We start from the raw sequence: 19873 nt of genomic DNA, 5'->3' as shown, positions 1-19873 counted from the left end.
CGCCCCCTGTGCCTCTCAACGGCCAGATCCGCGGCCGCTGAGGGGGCCTGCCGCGGACACCCAGCTGTGCCTCTCAACGGCAGGGTAGCCAGGTGTCCACGGCAGCTCCCCTCAGCGGCTGTTGAGAGGCGCAGGGGGCGGGAGTTCCGCCCCCTGCGCCTCTCAACAGCAGGGTAGCCCCCCTCAGCGGCCGCGGACCATCAAAAGTGGGGGAGCTGGGTGCCTGTCTGCTCCGGCACCAGGTCTTTCAGAAGCCTCCACCGAGCCAGAGGCTTCTGAAAGGCCTGGTGCACCAGCGGACAGGCACCCAGCTCCACCGCGAAAAGCGAAAGCGTGTAGGGGACCCTACACGTGCATGATTCAATCATGCACTGGGCCTCTAGTCCTATATAATAGAGGTGATATGCAAATTGACCCTCATGCCCTCACACAAGATGGCCGCCCCCATGTGGTCAAAGATGGCTGCCACAAGATGGCCAGCAGGAGAGGGTAGTTGTGGGCGATCAGGCTGGCAGGGGAGGGCAGTTGCGGGGGGTCCAGGCCTGCAGCGGAGGGCAGTTGGGGGCAACCAGGCCTGCAGGAGAGGGCAGTTGGGGGTGACTGGCCGGCAGGGGAGCAGTTAGGCGTCGATCAGGCTGGCAGGAGAGTGGTTAGAGGGTGATCAGGCAGGCAGGCAGAAGTGGTTAGGGGCAATCAGGCAGGCAGGCAGGCAGGCAGGCGAGCGGTTGGGAGCCAGCAGTCCCAGCTTGTGAGACAGATGTCCGACTGCTGGTTTAGGCCTGATCCCACCAGCAGTCGGACATCCTCCAAGGGGTCCCAGATTGGGAAGGGTGCAGGCTGAGCTGAGGGACTAGTCATGTTATAATATGTGTATACACATATAGAGTGAGAGAGATAGAGATGCATACATATATCTATACATATATAAACAGAATGCATACATACATAAATGTTAGGCCAAAGGGAGCTTTGAAACAAGCACCAAAAAATATTTAATTGATCACAGAAGTAGAAACTGAGCTTCCTAAGGTATCAATCACATAAGTTACTGACCACATATATTAAAAACTAAAGCAAATAAGGCAAAAACTTTAGTGCACTTAACCATACAATATACAAAATAAATCAATTACCAGAGTGTAGATACAAAACAATGAGCCATTTACATGCAATTAACATTAATAATTCAAGAAAAAAAGGTTTTAAGTATAATAATATTACCAAAACTGTACTAACATAGTATAACACAAAAACTGTAGGAAATATTAAAAATCTGCAAATAATAGGATTACTCTATTATATTATAAATCAAAATTTTCTCTCCACTTACACAGATTTCATAAAAGAATATGTTGAAAATAAATTTGAGTAAGTTCTTACTCTAAGTATTTGTATTTTGGTTCTAGAACTATATTAAAGTATTGTCATTTCAAAGATATCACCTACATTTCCCAGGATTGTTTTTAATAGCGGCAGTCTTCCTATTAAATACACAAAATGTAACTCTCCTGTTGGAAAGCTCAAAATTAAACTACACCAGCCTCTTCGTTCTGGGTTTTCTTTTCCTCTTGAGTGACGCGACCTCTAAAAATAAAAAATTAAGAAGTCTGTCAGGTCTAAAAAAAATAATAATATACATTGAAACTATATAGATGTTTAATTGGTATTAAATAAGAATGCCATCACAGCAAAAGTCCAACAAGAAATCTTAAACCTGACATATACATGATTTTTCCCCTCAAAATGATATGGTAGTTGAAAACTTACTAATGTAGACTCTAGTCATCCTAAATCCTACTTAACAATAAGCTACTCTGAAGATGTTTTGTACGGGTATGCCCTCCCTATAATTAGCATGGATCCAGTGTGCCAATCTGAAAGGTATCCAGGCCAGTGCTAAGAGAGATGAAGAGCCTAAGATTTCAGTTTCACTTCACTTAAACCTGAAAATGTAACCCAGGATACTAGTACCATACATCTTTTTGGCTACCACAGCAGACACCAGATCCAACACGAAAATAGGTGTCCATCTAGAAATAGCTGTAAACCTCACAGTTACTGGTAATTAAAAACAAAACAATAGAAGATACAAAAACATAAAAAATGAAAAGAAATATTCCCCTCCAGTGCAAAACAAAAGGGGAGTAATAGGAAAAGGAATACGGAAAGACAAAGAAAAGATTAAGAGAAAGGAAAGAGATTGCTAGAAGAGAGCAGCAGTCAGGACAGAGTGCAGCAGGCCACGTGAACAAACTGTCCGGAGTAGAGCTGGTCACAGGTCTGGAAGAGACTTCGTTAAAAAGATGAAACTGCCCTGGCCTATGTGGCTCAGGTGATTATTTGTCCCATGCACGGAAAGGCTGGTAGCTCGATTCCTGGTCAGGGCACATACCCTGATGGTGGGCTCGATCCCCAATAGGGGTGTGCAGGAGGCAGCTGATCAATGTTTTGCTGTCACATCGATGTTTCTCTCTCTCCCTCTCTCTAAAAATCAATTTTAAAATCTTAAAAAAAAAAGATAAAACTGATAAAATGCCTAATGTGTTTGAGTATATCAAGAGGAGATTTATACAATCAAAGAGTGGTCTAGGGGTAAATCAGTGATAAGCACATGAAAAAAAAATCAGGCAAAAAGGTTATTAACTCTCTAGGGAAAATAATAAATGCATAAATTAAGAAAAAATTATAGTCTATTCCATGGCCCTACTGCCAATAGTGTTTTATAAATATTGAATACCAATACAACTAAAATTATAATTATATTGGGAGGGTGGGGCTGAGAAACATTCATGTGTTTGGGGTGAGAGGTGAAGAATATGAGAGAATTAAATCCTCGCCTTCCTCAGTGGGAAGCCAATAGATAATCCACAGAATTGAAATATGAAGAAATGGCAATATAAACATGTTATTTAGAGACACAAAGGTAATTAGTAATAGTGTTAAAAGTGGTTGTCTCTGGGGATTAATAAATGGGAGTCAGAGTTAGAAGACTGGTTTCTTATGAGTACTATAAAATTATTTGAACTGTAAAATAAATTATGTGCATATGTAATAATGATTAATAAAAACCAAATTTTTAACAATAACAAGTTGATAGATTTTCAAACAGGACTTGTCAGCTGGCCATAAGGTATGTGTGTGATTAATAGTTTACACACAGTAAAAGCCCGCAAGCAAGACTGGAGAGAAGCTAAGATCTGAAATTCACCACAGGATTGTAAAGGACTGTTTTATGCTGACATAAGCAAACCCCAGAAATGCTCAGATTTCTGAGTGAACAAATAATCCCTTTTAATTATCTATTCTTTGTCTTCCATATGCTTCTATAGCACCCTGCTTCTCTTTACCATAGTGTACTGGCTTATTTTCCTCCCACACTGAACTTTAAGGTCCTTGGGGACACAGACTGATATAAACCATTCAAGAAATATTTACTTAGGTCGACCATGGGCCAGTCACTGTGCTCAGATCCACTCAGATCTACAATCACCGTGATTAAAATAATATGGTTCTTAAATTATTATAGTATATATCTGTATATACTATAAAAATTTAGCTAAGTACTTGAAAAACAAGAGGCACCCAATAAATGCTTGCTGAATAAATACATAGCCCAAATGAAAAAAGTCATTGACCAGCTGGTGTGGCTCAGTCCATCTAGAAACAGCTGTCTACGGGTAAATCAGTGATAAGCACAGTGGTTGAGTGTCAACCTATGAACTAGGAGGTCACAGTTTGATTTCCAGTCAGGGCATATGCCCAGGTTGCAGGCTCAATCCCAAGTGTGGGGCATGCAGGAGGCAGCTGATCAATGATTCTCTTTCATCACTGATGTGTCTATCTCTCTTTCCCTGTCCATTCCTCTCTGAGATCAATTCAAAACAAAAAATTTTAAAGAAACTTAAAAAAAGGAAGTCATTAGGCATTATCCTATATGGATTACCAATTACTACTTTTAAGTGTTTTCATTAACAGTATGATTAATACTAAAATTCTCCAATGTGCCAAAGATAAAAACAAGAACATAGAACCATCATAATCTTCAAGGGTTCTAAACCTTAATGCTCTGAGCATAGCTTTCTTTCCCAGTTTGACAAAACCACATCTGTACCTGTTTCACTCTGACTTCCATTCTCCTCATCATCCTCTGTAATTACAGGCATACTCAGACTCAAACATCTATCTTCCTTATGTACATTCTGTTTGTCATCTGGAAATAAACAAAAAATGGTTTTATATCAAAAAGAATGTTAATTTTTAAGAAAAAATATTTATACAAGTAATGTCACTATTATTAAAAAATAGATGTTTAAAATAAAAGCTAAAACTGTAATGGTAAACAGAAATTGCATGTTAAAATATGTATCTTTAAGTATTAATACATTTGTATCTATGCTTTGAAACAGTCTCTAATTCTTCCATTAAAGAAAATGGAGGAAAGAAGAAACAAAATTAGCCAAATACAGATATCTTATTTAATCCTTTTCATACATAGCACAGTATGTTATCTGCTGCTATCAGGGGATAATCACATGTGTTACTTTGACTATATTAATTAATCACAAATGTAATTTTAAACTTAATAGCCTTGTTTTTGAATGAAGACACACTTCCTTTTATCACCACATATGCTCTACAAGACATATTTCTCTAGTTATAATTTGCCATTGACTTTGCATTTTCCAAAACATTGGAGGTTTTCTACATCAACCTTCTGTTGTCTAAAAAAATTTATTCAAATTTATCAGATACCATTGTCAGATCAAGACTCATTTAGCACATAACACCCATGTCCCAAGAGCAACCCCCTCCCAAGAGTCACTATTTATTCCTTACTAGAGGCCCGATGCACGAAAATTCATGCAAGAGTAGGCCTTCCTTCCCCTGGCTGCCAGCACTGGCTTCCCTCTGGCACCTGGGACCCAGGCTTCCCTCCTCCCGCTGCCAGCAGGCACATGGGACCCGGCTGGCTTCACTCGGGCCGCCCGCAGGCACCCGGGACCCTGGCTGGCTTCGCCTGGCCCCCAGCTTCGTCAGAAAGGACATCCGAATGATGTCCAAAGACATCTGGTCTAATTAGCATATTACCCTTTTATTAGTATAGATGCTTCCTCATTCTTCTCTGTAACACTTCTACTGCCTGACATACTGTATAATTATTTGTTTCTTTACAGTCTGCCTCTCCCACTAGGATGTAAGCCTCATGAGGATAGGTTTTGGTTTAAGTTGATGTAATCCAGCACTTAGAAAAGTGCCTGGCATATAGTAGAGCTTCAGTAAGTATTTGTTAAATGATTACATATGATTCAACTATTTTATAATACAATATTTCATATAAACATCTATACTAATAATAGCCTAGGTGGTCATCACGCCCTCACGTTGTCACAAGATGGCCATTACAAATTGGCTGTAACAAGATGGCTGCATGCACAGTGGAGACGGGGCATCGGCCGCGACAGGATGGTGGAGCAGGTGAGTGGGGGTGCCAGACGAAGGCGGGGCTCCGGTCTCTGTCATCGGGGCAAGCCTCTGGTGGTTACTGAAAATTATTTGCTCCCATGTGCCACGGTCCTGCCAGGCGCTCGCACCTGCTGCCGCTGCCGGCACCAGAGCCGACGCTTGCACCCGCTGCTGGCACTGGCCCTGCTTGCACCTGCAGCCAGCACCGGAGCTACCGCTTGCACCTGTTGCCAGCACCCGGCGCCAATCCTGATCGCTCAGCACCGTCAGCGGGTGCAAGCGGCGGCTGCCGGTCCTGATTGCCTCTGCGGGCTTCTCCACCTCCCCCTGCTCCTGAGGGCCAATCGGGGCCAGCAGCCACCTCTCACACCTGCTGCCAGCGACAGCCCCAATTGCTCTGCGCCATCATCGGGTGTGAGCAGGGCTGGCACTGTCAGCACATGGGAGCAGCAGCAGCGGGAGCGGGGCTGCCAGCAGACAGGGGATCGGGGGCCGCAGTGGGAGGGGCTGGGCAGGGGCCAGAGAATGGGCCAAAACCTGCCCCTGTGCCCACTGCAGTCTCGCGACCCACAGTTCCTTTCAAGGTGCACGAATTCGTGCACTGGGCCCCTAGTATGCTAATGATATGCTAATGCAGCTCAACCACTCACTATGGCATGCACTGTCCACCAGGGGGCAGAGAGTTGACTGATCAACCAGTCGCTATGATGTGCACTGACCACCAGGAGGCAGACGCTCCGACCAGTAGGTTAGCTTGCTGCTGGGGTCCAGCTGATTGGGACTGAGCAAGGCAGGTCAGGCATGCTCTGGAGCCCTCCCATGGTCCCTCCCCGGCTGGCCAACCTCCCATGTCTCTCCCCAGCCCTGATCGTGCACTGGTAGGGTCCCTTGGCCTGGCCTGCGCCCTCTTGCAATCCAGGCTGAGGGACCACCCCCCCAACCCCGAGTGCACAAATTTCATGCACCAGGCCTCTAGTATGTTAATAAGTACCTGTTAGCACAGAAGGCAAGACATTAAGTGAAAATGAGTTTAAGCCTTCTGCTCTGAACAACATGTACTGAAATCTTATTGGGGTACAGATTTTATGGAATGAAGAAATTGCTCTAAGATGGAGTTGAGTAAACTGAAGCAATAAGTTTCCATTTTGAACACAATTCAAACTTAATATCAATTTCTATTGAGTCATTAAAATAGAATTTTACCCTTACTTCCAAGTCCTACATATTAACTACTATAATTTTTACATGATTTTAAAGATGATAATCTTTTAGAAAATCTCTTTCCATTTCTAATCATATTTTTTACACTTAGAACCTATAAATTTTTCAATTGTTAACAAAATTATAATTAGTTTGCTCTACCTACAATTATTAATATTGTTCTTCACAATCGTTTAGTCATGTCCATCCATATCAATTATTAATGATTTTTTAATCTACATTTACAACCTAACAGAATATATCCAACAATGACAAAGGCAGAATTTCTGAATTCAAAACTGAGAAACAAACCTTTGTCTAGTCACATGATGACTGACTGCAATTTAGAGATCTAGTACTTTTACATTAAATGAATGTTTAAAAAATAAAAAGCAATATTCTCTAAAAGTTCTTAAAAAAACACCAGGCTTCAAACACACACACACACACACACACACACACACACACACACCTACCTTCCAATAATGCAGTCAGGAACCAAGAAGTGAGCACACAAAACTTCAGGATATTTATCTCAAAGCCCACATCTATAATATGCTAATTAGACTGGACATCCTTCCCAATGACCTTCCGGATGAAGCCAGGGATGCAAGGGAAGCCCAGGTCTGGGTGCCTGCCAGCAGCCAGAGGGAAGCATGGGGCCCGGGTGCCAGAGAGAAGTCGGTGCCAGCAGCTGCGAGAAGGAAGGCTTACTCTTGCACAAATTTTGTGCATCGGGCCTCTAGTCTATATATATATAAAAACCTAAGCAATCAAATGACCGGTTGCTATGATGTGCACTGACCACCAGGGGGCAGAAGCTTGACACAGGAGCTGCCCCCTGGTGGTCAGTGCGTTCCCACAGCCAACCTCCCATGATCCCCCCAACTCCCAGCAGGCTAACCTCCCGCGGGCCTTCCCCCTAGCAGGCCACCCCCCACATCAGCCCCAATCACTGGCCAGGCTGAGGGACCCCACCTGTTCACGAATTTGTGCACCAAGCCTCTGGTATTAACCTTTTGCACTCGGATGTCGAGTGTGACTCGACACGGTTAGCATCGGTAGCAGCTCGAGAAAAAAGCAAGCGAGTGCAAAGGGTTAATTAAAGCACATGAGCCCCGGCAAGTGTTTCTCAATGGTTAGTGTCGGCCCTTGCACCAAAGGGCCACAAGTTCAATTTCCAGTCAAGGACATGTACCTGGGTTGCAGATTCAATCCCCATACCCGGTTGGGGCAGGTATAGGAGAAATATCTCACATTGATGTTTCTCTCTCTTTCTTTTCCCCTCACTCTCTCCCTCCCTCCCTTCCACTCTCTATGAAAAGCAACAGGAAAAATATCCTCTGGTAAAGAGTAACCAAAAAATAAAATAAAATAAAGTACATGAACTTCAGTCACAGGTATGATCCTCAGCCTTTATCCAGAACCTAATTACATTTATTTTACAGAAAACTAAAAAGAATGGGCAGTTTCTTAAACCATTACAATTAAGAAGTAGCAAAAGAACAAAAAAATTGCTACCAGCCTGCACACTGAGAACAGAGAGAAGACACACACCACAACGAGTATGACAGAAAAACTATATTTAAAGAATAGAACACAGAGCTGACACAGAACTGCAGCATGAAGCCATGAGTTTAAAGATAAAATGCCCCATTTAATAGGATCATTGTATTATAAAACCCAGTAAAATAATATGCTCATGATGCTAACCCTGAGTCATAGAGAAAATTAAATTATGTTCAGGATAAGAGAACTTGGGGGTCAACAGAGGTGGGGCACAGACCCTCACCCCCCTAACTTAACAGGGGCCTAAACCCTCACCCCTTCTGAAGGAAGTCTCCTGCCCCAATGGCTGCTTAACGTCCCATGCCCAGCTCAAATCGGGACCTGGGTAACAGACAGAGACTTGGCCGACAGCAACTGCCCTCTCACTGCAACAAGAATTGTTTGAGTTGTCTTGAACCCATGGTGAGGGGAAGTGGATTTTTGATATCTAAATCCAGCCTACCACCAGGAATGCTCAGGACCTACTCAAGAAGGCAAATAATCCTTTCCACTAATATTTACAGGGTAAAATAAGATTGTTGTTAGAGTAATAAATTTGACAGTGAAATAGTAGTCAAGTTTTCAGGCTAATTTAAATTGGCTAATTGAAGCAAGCGAATATTCTAGAAAAATTAATAGTACTGGACAAAAAACAGTTCCTAAAGTGTTAACTAAAATTTTTATTGATAGTTCATCTCATGATAAAATTGCATAACAGGTAATGAACCTAAAGCAGTCATATTATAGTGCAAAAAATAAAATTTAAAAGCTATCAAGACTACATTAAAAAAATTTCAAAAGCCTCCTAATATTTAAATCAAAAAAGGGAGGGATAGTAGAAAAATATCATATAAGGAAAAATATCCTGTAAGTACATTACATCTAGAAAATTTGTACTTTAGAAAAATAATTGTAATGCTAAAAGCAAGATACCCATGAAAAACACACATGGTGTCAAAACAAGCCAGAGGAAAATCATTTGAGCAAAAAATGAAAAAGGATCCCAAGTCAAATTTATAGGAAATATTCCTTTATTAACTTTTGGTCGAGAATATGTTTGTATATTTTCAGAAAACAACTCCAAGACCATGTGGATTCCGGCAACAGAGAGGAATCGACAGGACTACTCCACCCATGAAGACAGAAGAGAAACAGTCCAGAAATGGAAGAGGCTGACGACGCCTTGCCATATTAGCAGTCAGCAGCTGTGCGTCGCTGCAGGTTGCCCAGGACGAAACCAGAGAGGGTGGGACCTTCATTACACCATTTGTCCACCATCCAGAACTGAAATATCATTGCTGACATGTGCACATAAGGAACTGTTTGACATTGAAATTGGGTCGCAAAAGAACTGTTGGCCCAGAAAGAAACTCACTACAGACTGATTCATTTGCCTTTCAGCATAACCATTATTGCTTGTCTCATTTTTGGTTCTTATAAGTGTATTTCTAGTAGCACATGATCTCACTCATCTAGGGGAAATGATGAACAACATGGACTGATGAACAAGAACAGACCCAGAAACAAGGAGGAATGGATCAGACTGTCGGGCCTCAGAGGGAGGGTAGGGGAGGGGAGGGATATAGGGGAGAGATCGACCAAAGGACTTGTGTGCATGCATACGAGCCTAACCAATGGTTAAGGACAACAGGGGGGTGGGGGCATGCGTGGGGAGGGGTGTGGGATGGGAATGGGGGGATGAGGACAAATATGTGATACCTTAATCAATAAAGAAATTTAAAAATAAATAAATAAATAAATAAATAAATAAATTATGTTCAGGATACATTTTAAAAAATAGGAGAAGAAAAAATAATTTTAGTATTTTTCTAATTATAAAAATGATAAATTCACATTACAGAAAACAAGAAACATATAGCGACGAATATGTTTTAGAACGATATCAACCAGAATAATTCAACTTTAAAAAAGTAAATTTTGACATTTAAATAATTAATCTCAATTATCCACAAAACTAATTCCCCAAAGGATGTCAGATAGATAGTTTTACTATGCTCAAAGCAAACCGTGTGGGATGCAATGAAAAATAATAGACTATTGCTCAATCTCAAAACTAATGATTACTAGGCATGCAGCTCAAATACAACTTACTTAAGTGCATGTCTAATTTGAGCTCCAGATCCACATTTCCAGTTATCTGAATAGCCATTAAAGATTCAGGCTTGGATTCAGGCAGACTGCCATTCATTCAAGCCTCAGCTCTATTTAGTAGCTAGGTGACTTAGACATGTGAAAGAAGTGGGCAGATAATAAGGTTACATAAGATCCTCTTCATAATCTTATCATCATTACTATTACTAATGTCCTTCCAGAAATGTGCATGTTAAATTCTAAGAATGGTGAGCAAGTACAGCCAAAGCTTAAGTAAAACAAACCTAGTAAATCCAATCAATATACTGAGCACCTATTTATGTGCTAGAGAGCTATAGTAGGAAGTGAGCTTGAAAAGGCAGATTGGTATATATCCATCTACCCCACCCCCAAAATAAAAACTTCATCCTGTGATTCTTATTTCTGTTAAAGGCACCAATATTCCCTCAGCTGTTTAAGCATTAAGCATCTTTGTCTAATCCCTCTCCATCACTCTCTATATATGGTTACCTATAGATATACATTGGCTGTCATATCTGTTAATCTGCTCATCTAATTCCTACAACTACCTGGTCAGATACTCATTACTCCAATACAGCCTTTTACTTAGTGTTCCTATTTTTAGTTTGTTCCCACCTACCTACCATGCTACTCCCAGTAGTAGTTAGGAATGTGTTTTATATTAGTCATTAAATATTTAATGTTTCTAGTGCTCCTTTTTCCCCTGAGCCTGCTAATCAAACCCCAACTTTATGTATGATGATTACATGTTATCTGTATAATTTTAAAAATTTAAACTATTAAAATACATAGTCATTTCTTTAAGAAACAAATACCAAAGGTAATTTTATAGTTACACTAATTCAAAAGAAAAACAGGTATAGCTTAATTAGTGCAGCCCAGAGGGAAATATGGTTTATAGAATGTTATTGCTTATACCTTATTCTACACATTTGTTTCACACACAAGAACTAATAATGAAGTATGATCTGGAAAGTTCTAGACTGATTCTATAACTGTCTAGCTATATTATAAATCTACTAGAGGCCCGGTGCACGAAATTCGTGCATGGGGGACGGGGGAGGGGGGTCCCTAAGCCTGGCCTGCACCCTCTCCAATCCTAGACCCCTCAGGGGATGTCCAACTGCCTGTTTAGGCCCCATCCCACAGGGACCTAACCGCTGGCTCCTAACTGCTCGCCTGCCTGCCAGATTGCCCCTAACCACTCTACCTGCCTGCCTGATCACCCCCTAACTGGTCCCCTGCCATCCTGGTCACCCCCTAAATGCCCCCTAACTGCTCCCCTGCCGGCCAGCCTGATCACCCCTAACCACTTTACCTGCATGGCTGATTGCTCCTAACCACCTCTACCTGCCTGCCTGATTGCCCCTAACTGCCTCTGCTTGCCAGCCTGATCGCCCCCTAACTGCCCCCCTGCCCGTCTGGTCATCCCCTAACTGCCCCTCTGCCGGCCTGGTCACCCCCTAGTTGCCCCCCTGCCATCCTGGCCACCCACTAACTGCCCCCCATCCCAGCCTGGCTGCCTCTGTCTGGAAGGAAGTTGGATGTCCAGAAGATGTCCAGTCAACCTGGTCTAATTAGCATATTACCCTTTTATTAGTATAGATATGGTCCAAAATTTCATCATCTATGAAATAATGGATTTTATGACTCTTCTAGGGTCTCTTTCAGCAGTAAGATTCTAAGAATCTAAGATAATTAATTTATTTTTTAATGTTAAATCTCATAAGGTTCTCAGTCAAGCAAGTATTTAATCCTTTTTAATAATAAAAAATCAGTGAGGGGAGATTATAAATAAAATCCATTCTCACTTGTAGAGTCTCAAAAACACTTTAAAAAGTTACCTCTTTTGTTGGAAGACTTCTTCCTTCCCGGGGAATTCAATGTTTCTTTGTTTCTTTTTCCCCTGGTTGCTTTAATTGGTCCTTGACCAGAGGCAGAATCAGAGTCAGAAGAGTCAAGTTTGACTTGGCGATGCCTTCTTGACTTGGAAGCCTTAATAGTAAGAAATCCAATTAACCATAATGAATTACAAAATGAATACAGATGGGGGACGGGGGGAGAGGGGTCCCTAAGCCTGGCCTGCACCCTCTCCAATCCTAGACCCCTCAGGGGATATCCAACTGCCTGTTAGGTAAAGACAAAATACACAAAGACAAGGAAAGATTTACAACAATATTTGTCATAAGTAGTTTACCATTACACTGGCTTGCTTGATACTTGTCACATGTAAATACACTTTTATCTTTACAACTAGAGGCCTGGTGCACAAAATTCGTACACTCGGGAGTGGGGGAGTCCCTCAGCCCAGCCTGTGCCCAGTCTGGGAGCCCTCAGGGGATGTCCACCTGCCAGCTTAGGCCCAATCCCCTGGGAGTCAGACATCCCTCTGGCAGCCCAGGAGCCCTCAGGGGATGTCCAGTTGATGGCTTAGGCCCGCTGCCAAGGAGGCAGGAGAGGCTTCCACCACCGCTTCTGTGCTCACAGCCATCAGCCCGGCTTGTGGCTGAGCAGAGCTCCCGCTGTGGAAGTGCACTGACCACGAGGGGGCAGCTCCTGCTTTGAGTGTCTGCCCCCTGGTGGTCAGTGCACATCATAGCAACCAGTCGTTCCCGGTCGTTCCACTGTTAGGGTCAATTTGCATATTACCCTTTTATTATATAGGATAGGAAAAGTTCCTACAGTTGTCATCACCATCTACTCAAACTGGGTTAAGATGTAGTTGTAGCTGCGTGGTTGGGAAATGGAGGCATAAAGGACAAGTACTATGTTTTACTGCCTGATAACCTATTCTCTTTTCTTCTAATATTCTATTTTCCTTAATTTCCATCATGTGCTTTGAGTGGAACTATTTTATGCCTGGCTCCAGGTCTGGCCATGTGGCCCTGATCTAGTAAAATATGAATTTTACAACCCAGTGGTCACTGGGGTTTTGTTCAGGGGTGGGCATATGATCTGTATCATAATTGACACAAGTCAATTTTAGAATTCTGTTGAACTGTTAGGAAATAAATTCTTCCTTTCCTGAATCTAGGATATGCAAGGCTGGAGCAGTCGTGAATAGCACTTGAAGACAGTAAAGGCAACATCAAAGGTGAGAAACGGGGGGACAGTCCAAGGACATTTTAGTTAGACCAGTCAATGCTTAAGCCGGGTACTGACTAACTGAAAAAGAAATACTGAGATTAAAATGCTGTATCTCCACATGACCACTCTTAAAAATGATCCAAGAATCTTCAAACATTTGAAAAAGCCAGCAAAATAGGAACTCCAAGAGAAAAGGAGGAAACTTCAAAAACAACTATAATTAACATCCACAGAGATAAGATAATGCATCCAGAAAAAATAAGAATACTTTTAAGTAGAAAAAGATTCAAAGAAAAATAAATCAGTAATGAAAAAAGGTCAGCAGAAATAAAATAATTCAATGTAATGTTCAGAAGACAAAGTTTAAGAATCTCTCTGAAAACAGACATTAAAAACAGGAAAAAAAAGTTCAAGAAAAGAAAAAGCAAAACTGCAGCAAAGAACTCTATCAAAGAAACAATACAAAAAAATTCCTCCAAACTGAAAGCTATCAGATCAAAGGATGCCCACCCATTAGAGCCAAAGACACTGAGGGAAAATTACCTACATCAAGTTACATTATCATGAACTTTCAGATCTCCAGGGATTAAGAGAAAATCCTAAAACCTTCAAAGAACAAGAAAACAAAAGCTGGAAGACAATTAAGAACAACGGCATTGCCCTAGCCAGTTTTACTCAGTAGATAGAGCATCGGCCAATGGGTTGAAGGGTCCTGGGTTTGATTCCAGTCAAGGGCACAGACCTCAGTTACAGGCTCATCCCTGGCCTTGGTCAGGGTGAGTGCAGAAGGCAATCAACCGATGTGTTTCTCTCACATCCATGACCCTCTGTCTCTTCGCTTCCCTTCCACTCTTTCTAAAAATCAATGGAGCCCTAACCGGTTTGGCTCAGCGGACAGAATGTCAGCCTGCAGACTCAAGGGTCCCAGGTTCGATTCCAGTCAAGGGCATATACCTTGGTTGTGGGCACATCCCCAGTAGAGCGTGTGCAGGAGGCAGCTGATTTATGTTTCTCTCTTATCAATGTTTCTAACTCTCTCTCCCTTTCCCTTCCTGTCTGTAAAGAATCAATAAAATATATTAAAAATAAATAAATTTTAAAAAATCAATGGAAAAATATCCTCAGGTGAGGATTAAAAAAAAAGGAACAATGGCATCAAAATTCCAAGTAAATACCAGAAATAATTAAAAGAGAAAAAGTTTTAAAAAATAAATAAAAATAGCTTCAGCCGATTTGGTTCAGTGGATAGAATGCCGGCCTGTGGACTAAAGGATCCTGGGTTCATTTCCGGTCAAGGGCACATGCCAGGGTTGCAGGCTTGATCCTCAGCAAGAACCATGCAGGAGGTAGCCGATCAATGATTCTCTCTCATCATTGATATTTCTATCTCTCTCCCCCTGTTCCTTCCTCTCTGAAACCAATAAAAATATATTTAAAAAAATGGTATCTTTAAAAATAATAATAAAAATAAACAAATAAAACAGAAAAAGTTGAAGACAGTTGCCTCTTGAGATTAGGAATACTGGGGTGGGAAGTGGAGAGCAGGAAACGGCTGGGTTATATAAACTATACAGTATTATCAGCCTTTTAAAACTATGTACATGTATAACTCAGATGAAAAATAAAAATGTAATTAAAACAGCATCAAGTCGAGAGGACCTGACCTGCTGACTGCTGACCTGAGGCTGTGTGCCCAGGGAAGAGGAGGGACTAGTATTTTATACAGTTGCCTAACAGAAACAGAAGACCAGAGGCAGGCTTGACACCTATAGGCTATCTGAATGTAGCCTCCCATGATTCAGATGAAGTGTGTTGTGCCTCTGCCAAGCTTGCATCACTTGGAAACAGAACTGCCAGCCTGGAGAAAAAAAAACTAGAATCAGGAGAGAGAAAGAACTACATAACCAGACACCCAGAGAAGAGAGACCATGGGGAGACAAAGAAACAACCCGCATATGAAAGAAAAGCAGGCATAACCAGAAAAGGAAGTAAACGAAAAGCAACCTGTCAGAGAAAGAATTCAGAGAAATGGTCATAAGGTGGATGAAAAGAATGGACGACAAATTCAACAATATGTGTAAGAACCAAGAAGAAATGAAAAACGACATCGCTGCTATAAAAAACTCAATAGAAAGCATCAACAGTAGACTAGAAGAAGCAGAGGACCACATCAGTGAGCTAGAAAACAAGGTAGGAAAAAAATACCCAAGCAGAGCAGCTTCTAGAAAAAAAAAATTAAAAAGCAGGAGGAGAGCCTAAGGCCGTGGTCAGCAAACTGCGGCTCGTGAGCCACATGCGGCTCTTTAGCCCCTTAAGTGTGGCTCTTCCACAAAATGCCTGGGCGAGTCTATTTTGAAGAAGTGGCATTAAAAGAAGTTTAAAAAATTTGGTTCTCAAAAGAAATTTCAATCGTTGAACGGTTGATATTTGGCTCTGTTGACAAATGAGTTTGCTGACCACTGGCCTAAGGGAACTTTAGGACAACACAAAATGAAACAACATCCGCATAATAGGGGTGCCAGAAGGAGAGGAAACTGAGCAAGGAATAGAAAACCTGTTTGAAGAAATAATGACAGAAAAATTCCCCGTTATAGGAAAGAAAAAACTCACACAAATCTAAGAAGCTCACAGAGTCCCAAACAAAATGAACCCCAAAAGATTGACACCAAGCACATTATAATTAAATTGGCAAACACCAATGACAAAGTAAGAATCTTAAAAGCGGCCAGAGAGAGACAGAAAGTTACCTACAAAGGATCCCTCATCAGACTAGCAAATGATTTCTCAACAGAAACACATCAGGCAAGAAGGGAATGGAATGAAATATACAAAGTCATGCAAAGGAAGGGTCTGAGTCCAAGAATACTATACCCAGCAAGGCTATCAATCAAAATTGAGGTTGAAATCAGGAGCTGCACCGACAAAAAAGGACTAAGGGTGTTTATTACCACCAAACCAGCAATGCAAGAAATGCTAAAGGGTCTGCTGTAAAAAGAAGAAATAGGAAGCTAAGATGGAAAACAGGGGTAAAGAATAAAAATGGTGACAAACAAGTACCTAATAATAATAACTTTAAATGCAAATGGATTAAATGCCCCAATCAAAAGAAGTAGGGTAACTGAGTGGATAAGAAAACATGACCCATATATCTGCTGTCTACAGGAAACCCACCTCAGAAAAAAAGACGCACACAGCCTGATGGTGAAGGGATGGAAAAAGGTTTTTCGGGCAAATGGAAATGGAAAAAAAGCTGAGGTAGCAATACTTATATCTGACAAATTAGATCTCAAAGTGAAGGACATAAAAAGAGATAAGGAAGGCTACTTCATTATACTAAAGGGAGCAATCCAACAAGAAGAAATAACTCTGGTAAACATATACGCACCCAATACAGGAGCACCCAAATACATTAAAAAAACTTCTGGAGGATATCAAGGGAGAGATTGACAGCAATACAATCATAGTAGGGACTTTAATACCCCACTATCACCATTGGACAAATGCTCTAAACAAAAAAATCAGCAAAGAAACATCAATCCTAAATGACTCACTAGATCAGATGAAATTAATTGACATCTTCAGAACATTTCACTCCAAAGCCACAGAATATACATTCTTCTCAAGTGCACATGGGTCATTTTCAAAGACAGACCATATTGGGTCACAGGCAAAGTCTCTTCAAATTCAAGAAGATAGAAATCATAACAAGCATCTTCTCAGATCACAATGGCATAAAACTGGGAATCAACTACAATAAAAACAATCCAAAAAAATCAAACAGATGGAGACTAAATAGCATGATATTAAACAATGACTGGGTTACCAGAGAGATCAAAGAAGAAATAAAAAACATCATGGCAAGAAATGACAATGAAAACACAACAATCCAAAATCTATAGGACACAGTGAAAGCAGTCTTGAGAGGGAAGTTCATAGCTCTATAAGCCTTCTGCAAAAAAAAACAAAAAACAATGGTAATAAGTTACCTAACCCTACACTCAAAGAGTTAGAAAGAGAGCAACAAGAAAAGCCCAGTGTAAGCAGAAGGAAGGAAATAATAAAAATCAGAGTGGATATAAACAACATAGAGACCAAAAAAAAAAAACTACAAAAGATCAACAAAACCAAGAGCTGGTTCTTTGAAAGGATAAACAAGATTGATGAACCTCTAGCCAGGCTCACCAAGAAGCAAAGAGAGAGGACCCAAATAAACAAAATCAGAAATGAAAGAGGAGAAATAACAACAGAACCCTCAGAAATACAAAGGATTGTTAAAAAAAAAATACTATGAACAACTCTATTCCAACAAATTGGACAACCTGGAGGAAATGGACATATTCCTAGAAAAACACAACCTTCCAAAACTCAATCAGGAAGAATCTAAACATCTCAATAGGCCAATAACTACTGAAGAAATTGAAGCAGTCATCAAAAAGCTTCCAGCAAAAAAAAAAGCCAGGGGCCAAACGGCTTCACAGGGGAGTTATACCAAACATTCAAGTAAGAACTAAAACCTATCCTCCTCAGACTATTCCAAAAAATTCAAGAGGAAGGAACACTTCTAAGCTCATTCTATGAAGCCAGCATCACCCTAATACCAAAACCAGATAAAGACAACACAATGAAAGAGAATTACAGGCCAATATCCCCCATGAACATAGATGCCAAAATCCTCAACAAAATTCTAGCAAATCAGCTCCAGCAATACATCAGAAAGATCATACACCATGACCAAATAGGATTTATCCCAGGGATGCAAGGGTGGTACAATATCCGCAAATCAATAAACGTGATACATCACATAAACAAATTGAGAAATAAAAACCACATAGTCATATCAATTGATGAACAAAAAGCATCTGACAAAATCCAACACCCTTTCTTGATAAAAACTCTATGCAAGGTGGGAATAGAAGGATCATACTTCAACATAATAAAAGCCATATATGACAAACCGACAGCCAACATCATACTCAATAGGCAAAAACTAAAACCATTTCCCCTAAGAACAGGAACAAGACAGGGATGCCCACTCTCACCACTCCTGTTTGACATAGTACTGGAAGTATTAGCCATTGCAATTAGAAAAGAAGAAGAAATAAAAGGCATCCAAATTGGAAAAGAAGTCAAGCTGTCCTTATTTGCAGAGGACATGATATTGTACATAAAAAACCCGAAAGACTCCATCAAAAAACTATTAGACTTAATAAATTAATTCGGCAATGTAGCAGGATACAAAATTAACACCAAGAAATCTATGGCATTTGTATACACCAATAGTCAACTTACAGAAAGAGAGACTAAAAAAACAATCCCATTTACCATCGCACCAAAAAAATTAAGATACCTAGGAATAAACTTAACTAAGGAGGTAAAAGACCTATACATGGAAAACTATAGGACACTGAAAAAAGAGATAGAGGAAGACGTAAACAGATGGAAGAACATACCATGTTCATGGATTGGTAGACTCAACATCATCAAAATGTCCATACTACCCAAAGCAATCTATAGATTCAATGCACTTCCCATTAAAATACCAACGGCATATTTCACAGACCTAGAAAGAACTCTCCAAAAATTCATCTGGAATAAAAAAAGACCCCGAAGAGCCACAGCAATCCTGAGAAAGAAGAACAAAGTAGGTGGGATCTCAATACCAGATTTCAAGCTGTATTACAAAGCCACTGTTCTCAAAACAGCCTGGTATTGGCACAAGAACAGACATATAGGCCAATGGAATAGAATAGAGAACCCAGATATCGACCCAAACCACTATGCTCAATTAATATTTGACAAAGTAGCCATGAACATACAATGGAGTCAAGACAGTCTCTTCAATAAATGGTGTTGGGAAAATTGGACAGATACATGCAAAAAAGTGAAACTAGACCACCAACTTACACCATACACAAAAATAAACTCAAAATGGATAAAGGACTTAATCATAAGACGGGAAACCATAAAAATACTAGAAGAATCCACAGGCAGAGAAATCTCAGACATATGCCAAAGCAATTTCTTCACCCTAGGGCAATGGAAACTAAAGAGAAAATAAACAAATGTAACTACATCAAAATAAAAAGCTTTTGCACAGCAAAAGAAACCATCAACAAAACAACAAGAAAGCCCACTGTATGGGAGAACATATTTGCCACTGTTATCACCGATAAAGGTTTAATCTCCAACATTTACAGGGAACTCATACAACTTAATGAAAGGAAGATAAATGATCCAATAAAAAAATGGGCAACGGACCTAAATACTTTTTGAAAGAAGACACAAGGAAGGCCAAGAGACATATGAAAACATGCTCAAAGTCACTAATTATCCGAGAGATGCAAATCAAAACGACAATGAGGTACCATCTCACACCTGTCAGAATGGCTATCATTAACAAATCAACAAAAGACAAGTGCTGGCGAGGATGTGGAGAAAAAGG

The 19873-nt window shown here is 40.7% G+C and overlaps 1 protein-coding gene across 3 annotated transcripts in view; it reads right to left on the bottom strand.

Moving 5' to 3' along the window:
• Positions 1 to 288: 288 nt before the first annotated feature.
• SNAPC1 (small nuclear RNA activating complex polypeptide 1) overlaps positions 289 to 19873 on the bottom strand; it is a 30668-nt gene continuing 11083 nt past the window's right edge. The window contains exons 9-11 of one of the 3 annotated variants that reach the window (XM_079767618.1): positions 12189 to 12339; positions 4112 to 4210; positions 289 to 1584 (exon numbers count right to left, since the gene is read on the bottom strand). In XM_079767618.1, coding sequence (XP_079623744.1) covers positions 1532 to 1584; positions 4112 to 4210; positions 12189 to 12339 — 303 coding nt within the window. In that variant the 3' untranslated portion in view covers positions 289 to 1531. The remainder of the gene's footprint in view (positions 1585 to 4111; positions 4211 to 12188; positions 12340 to 19873) is intronic. The other 2 variants (XM_079767616.1, XM_079767617.1) reach the window with 2 other exon arrangements.

The sequence above is a fragment of the Cnephaeus nilssonii genome (assembly GCF_951640355.1).
Source record: "Cnephaeus nilssonii genome assembly, chromosome: 4".
NCBI lineage: Eukaryota > Metazoa > Chordata > Mammalia > Chiroptera > Vespertilionidae > Cnephaeus > Cnephaeus nilssonii.
The sequence above is the reverse complement of the archived record's forward strand: the minus strand, read 5'-3'. Positions and strand labels throughout refer to the sequence as shown.